Source organism: Marmota marmota, unplaced genomic scaffold (genome assembly GCF_001458135.2).
Source record: "Marmota marmota marmota unplaced genomic scaffold, marMar, whole genome shotgun sequence".
Classification (NCBI taxonomy): Eukaryota; Metazoa; Chordata; class Mammalia; order Rodentia; family Sciuridae; genus Marmota; species Marmota marmota.
This window is the reverse complement of record NW_025999863.1, coordinates 1,504,688-1,509,763: the sequence shown is the minus strand read 5'-3', so window position 1 is coordinate 1,509,763 and position 5,076 is coordinate 1,504,688. Positions and strand designations below refer to the sequence as shown.

The following is a 5,076-nucleotide window of genomic DNA, read 5'->3' as shown; positions in this document are numbered from 1 at the left end:
GTCCACCCACGGGAGTCGCCCACCCGGGCTCATATCCATCAACGTGCTTTCCGAGGCGGGAGCCAACGAGTGCATACCGCCCATGGTCTATGAGGGCGGCGCAGTGCAGGGACAGTTGAGGTGTGCCTCTGCCAGCGAGTGCAACTTGGGTCTGTGCCCTTCTCAAGGCCTGGGAATCCACGGCCTCTCTCTTCGAGTACCCAGGTTAGCCGCCTTTCCTGGGCCGAGAATCCTTTGTTTGGATCTCTTGTGCGGTGGGAGGTGGTCAGGCCCCACTCAAGTTGTGGTCTCTTGAGGATGGGCCAATAAATTGCTGACTGAGGGACAGAAAATCCGTGAATTTCCTTCCTGAGGGTTATGAGGGAGGAGAAGCCGTATGCCTCTGAGCGCCCTGCTCAGAGTGGACCTCAGCTTCCGTGGGGGCATCCGCTCCCCCTGTTGCTTCTGGGCTGCTGGCTCATGGGTGGCGTTGCCAAACACCACAGGTGAGGCCCACAGCCAGGTAAGGGAGCTGCCCCTCTCTCTAGGGCTTATTTCCCTCCCTTCCATTGGGAAAGGACGGGATGAGGTTTTTGCTGTGCCATGGAGGTGCAGAGCCAGGGGCAAGAGGCTGTGTTTATTGGAACAAAGTACACAGTCCAGCTGCTCCCCATACCTTTCCACCCTTCACTGCCTGCCCACCACCCAGCATCCTCTCTGCAGACTGGGTGGACAGTGTTTCCTCCTCCCTGTCTAATGTCCTGGGCCTGGACAGCCACATGGTGGTCACTCCTCGATGTTTTGTCCTATCCAGCCTCTCACAGCAGCCACTCGAGTGTAGACACCTGGGAAATGAGGTCGACCGCAGCCGTAGCCCCAGCTGGTGACCCCAGTTAGCACCCATCGGCCAGAGGGCTCCCTGCAGGCCAGGGGTCCCCCAGCATCACCCTGTGGGAGAGAAGAGAGGGTTACTCAGGCCAATCTCTCCCCTCTCTGCCCTTAGGCCATGGGAGGGCCCATCTGACTTGGGCACCCCTGAACAACTGACCACTACAGGAATGACTTCAAGTGAGTGGCTTCCTCAGAGCCTCACTCATCTGGGAAATGGGTTCCACACTAGGGTAGTCCACTGGTACTGTTGGCGGGTGTTTGTGGACGGGCCCTTTCACAGCTGCCTCTGCCCTGCCTGCCCGTCCTTGTGGTCAAGGCCCTGGAGAAGAATGCCGGAGTGGGGTGGCAGTGGGACCGCCTTCCTGGGGCGCTCACCGAGCAGCTGTCCACTCCACCCTGCGGGAACCCAGCGCACAGCATGCGGCTGCTGATCTGCACCGGGTAGAAGCGGCGGCAGGTCTGCTCGCTGAGGAGGCGCACAGCGGCCTTCTGCAGCTGCCTCGCCATAGAGCCTGGGAGGGGAGCGGGGGAGGGTCGGCCGACCGCGCCTGGCCGGCTGCCCCCACGCCCCGCCACCCTGTTCCCGGCGCCTACCTCCCTCCTGCAGGGAGCCCCAGCCGGTGATGACGCAGTGCGTGCCCTCGGAGGGCCGCAGTGTGGGCTCTGGCAGGCAGATAGGCCGCACCAGGCGGCTGCGGCGCACTGGCCCGGCCAACTCGAGCAGCGCCACGTCGTAGTCGAGCGTGTAGCGGTTGTAGAAGGGGTGCTTGTAGATGCGCGCCACGCGCTCCAGCTGCCCCTCGGCGCCGCTCAGGAATGGCGTGCCCAAGAAGGCCACCCACTGCTTGGGGTCCCCATAGCTGTGGGATGCACCAGCATAGGCATCTGCCCAGATCTTGGTGCACAGCCCTGCCTCTGCGGTGTCCCCGTGCCCCCACACCTGCCCAAGGCAGTTCCTCTGGAAATGGGGCCAGGGTGCTCCCTCCCTTTTAGGTGAAGGGGAACCCACACCCGGAATGTGGTCAGCCACTGTTTGCTACCACGGGGGGGACCTATTTTCAAAATGGTACTCTGAAGGGGGTTTGTGGGGGCCATGAGGTCCCCTGCCGCAGCCTGCTTGTCCCCTCTGACTCCAAGTCCCTTGGGGGGGCGTGTCCTGAGCTGGGCGTCCCCTCTGGAGCACTATTCAACTCCATTGAGCACCCTGCCAGGGAGAGGTCCTCTTGGGGAGGGGCACTAAGGTGGAAGGGGAGGGAAAGAAGTGAGCGCGACATTCCCCATGGGCTCTGCCTCGCCAGGTGTGGACCAGCGGATGCCCTGGGGAGTGGTGACCTGGCCAGCAGAGGCCCATGGCAAGGCAGGCATCCCGGCCCAGAAGGGGAGGCAGTGGTGTGGACAGTGCCAGCGTGCGGGGCCGCGGACTCACACGTCAAAGCAGTGTGCAGCCGACAGCAGCCACCTCTCTGCCACCAGCACGGCTCCACAGCGGTGCTCCCTGCGCCGCAGCCACAGGCTCACCTGCCACGGCCACTCACCTCGACCTGCGGCACTGCCACCCACAATCCTGGCCAGTGCTCTGGCAGGCGACAGGCCGCAACCTGCAGGGAGGCAAAGTGAGCAGTGAGGGGGACCACTGGGGCCACCTCTGGGGCAGAGGGGTGGGCAGTGGGCGGCTGCCCCAAGAGGCTAGGCCTGGCTCTTGGTCCTGCAGGGAGCCCTCTGGCCTCTCTAATGACGTTTGAAGTCGTGTTCCTGGTTAGCTCAGCTGTAGGGCAGCACCTCCTGGGCCCATCCCGGAGCCACCTGTGTGTGTCTCAAGCCCATGGTAACTGAGTCCCCTCTTGCCCTGGGGGACAGCCCTGTGGTTCCTGGTGCCCTGTGCACCCTTCTTTGCCAGGATCCTTCCCCCAGGCTGTGATCGTCCCCATCCCCATGGGGATGACATCCCTGATGAAGTGCACACTCGGGACAGGGTGGTTCTGGGGGGGTTGCAGGGAACCACCCCTGGGCCAGTAGCCACCTTCCTGCAGGGCACTTTCTCTTGGCAAGACCCCCTTCCCTGGCCCTCTCCCACCACCCAGGTGGCCACCCTGCCCTGGAGGCTTGGGGAGAGTCCTGTCCCTGCCTCAGCAAACACAAAGGTGGCCAGGAAAGGAAGGGCTGGCGTCCCCCACAGAAAGAAGGGGCAGACTGCAGGGCTGCCTGCGGTGCTCCCTGCCGGCCTCGGACACCGGAGACCCCAGCCCCAGGAGGCCTGGGACCCCACGGAAGCACTGCCCCTCTTCTTAGGAATGCAGGTGGCCTGCACTGTGAGGGCCGTGTCTCCATTTAGGGGAGCTCCTTGCCCCTTTGGGGACCCCAGTTAGGACCTCCCAGGCTGTGGCTAGTGAGAGGGCAAAGGTTAGCTAGGTCAGTGCCCAGGCCCCAAGAGGCCAGTGTGTGGGGGTGAGAGATGCTCCTTCCCCAAGCCATCTCTGCCTTCTTACTCGCCGAGATGGCGCTGTCCAAAGCCTGGTCCACCCAGGCACAAACTTCCGATAAGGGCTCTGCTGTGACCACCCACACTGTGCTGTCCTTTGTCTTCACAGAGGTAGGACCTGGCTCTGCCTCGCAGGGCAGACTGCTGTGGCCAGGGCCACCCACACTGATGTGCTCTGAGCGGGTGAGCTCTGACCAACAGCACCCCATGTCCTCCATGCCTGCAGGAGCCTCTCCCTCTGGCAAGCCACCCCCGGTTAGAGACTCCCTCGCTGTGCCCACCCTAATGTCCCTGGCTGTGTTGCTGGCCTTGTGGGCCCCATCAGACTTGTCCAGGGTACCGTATAAATGCGTGTGGGGGGAAGGGCCACCTGCCCCCAGGCCCGTCATGACAGCCCTGACAGGCAGTGACCTCGGAGCGACCTCCCCAGCCTCCCGTGAGCTGGAGGGAGGGCAGTGCTGGGGGAGGGCTGGAGGCCTGGTCTGGGGGTGGGGAGACCCCCGGTTGCCCGTGGTGACAGTGGGACCAGGGAGCTCAGGTGCAGGGTGCAGTGGGGCTTCTGGGCAAACTGAGGCAGGAGATGAGGAGGGCACAGTGTCCCCCAGCTGGCTCCCAGACAGGACCGCAGCCCCATGTGGATGGTCACCCCAGCATCCCCCAAACCACGTGGGGCTCACTAGCTGAGCGGGGCCACCCAGTGCAGTTGCCCCTCAGGACAGCGCTGCCGGAGGCAGCTTCTCCTGGGTCGCTTGCAGCCCCAGGCTGGGGGCTTGACTCCCGACCCCACACTGCAGCTTCTTGTGGTTCTGCTGACAGCGCCCGCCACGGAGCAGAGGGCAAAGGTGTGGTCTCTCCTGGCCACGCGTGGCCAAGGCTTGCTGCGCCTGGCAGCCTGGGTCCAGTGCAAGTGTCCCCTTCAGCCCACACCTCCGCCAGCAGCTGCCCCACGCCCCCGCATCTCCACTTTGCTTGTCTTCCCCTCACACCTAGCCTGATGTCAACTGCTGTGTCCTCGGGTCCCCATTGCCTCCCCATGTGGAAGTCCCTCCCCATTATAGCCTGGCGCACACCCCAGGGGCCTGGAGCAGCTTCCTTTTTAAAATAGAAGTTGGGTGACCCAGGGGTCACTGATTGACCACTAGTCGGCCAGGCCCTGACAGTGCGTCAGGTCCCCCGAATTCCTATGTTGATACAAAACCCCAGGAGCACAGGTGTGGCCCTGTGTGGAGAGAGGCCCGTTCGTTAGCGCAGCCAGGGCGCAGCGTGGCCCAGTGCATGGGCAGTCAGGACTGCGGGAGAAATGGGGGGGGGGGGGGTGCTCGGAAGGAAGCAGCTGTGCCGCAGGCTCCGGCTGTCCCCTTCGGGCAGCTCCCACCGACTCACTGCTCCCTGTACCTGGCAGTTGGGAGCGCGTGGTGGACTCAGGGGTGTCTGCAGGCAGTGTCTTTCCCGGGGCAGTTGAGCTTGTGACGGACACCGTCATGTCGGCAGGCTGCACAGTTGCCCTGATGCTGGCCCCAGGGGTGGTGGGTCTGCTGGTGGTGACCCCTGGGACTGTGAGGCTGGCTGTCGTCCTGGGGAGGCAGCTGGAAGTAACCGGCGTCCTCGAGGTGGTGGGGGGAGGCCTGGGGGGGGAGCCTGAGGACATGGTGTCCAGGATCCAGCCCTTCAGCCTGGTGATGCGCGTGTACACTCCGGGCTTCTGAGCCTGAGCACAGCCAACGCCC

The 5,076-nt window shown here is 64.0% G+C and overlaps 1 protein-coding gene across 1 annotated transcript in view; it reads right to left on the bottom strand.

The window, feature by feature from the left end:
• Nucleotides 1-609: 609 nt before the first annotated feature.
• Tmprss9 (transmembrane serine protease 9) overlaps nt 610-5,076 on the bottom strand; it is a gene marked incomplete at its 5' end in the record, with an annotated part of 22,435 nt that continues 17,968 nt past the window's right edge. Inside the window, 5 exons of the mRNA XM_048810752.1 lie at nt 610-927; nt 1,246-1,382; nt 1,465-1,730; nt 2,297-2,468; nt 4,745-5,076. Of these exons, the coding sequence (XP_048666709.1) occupies nt 766-927; nt 1,246-1,382; nt 1,465-1,730; nt 2,297-2,468; nt 4,745-5,076 (1,069 nt within the window). The remainder of the gene's footprint in view (nt 928-1,245; nt 1,383-1,464; nt 1,731-2,296; nt 2,469-4,744) is intronic.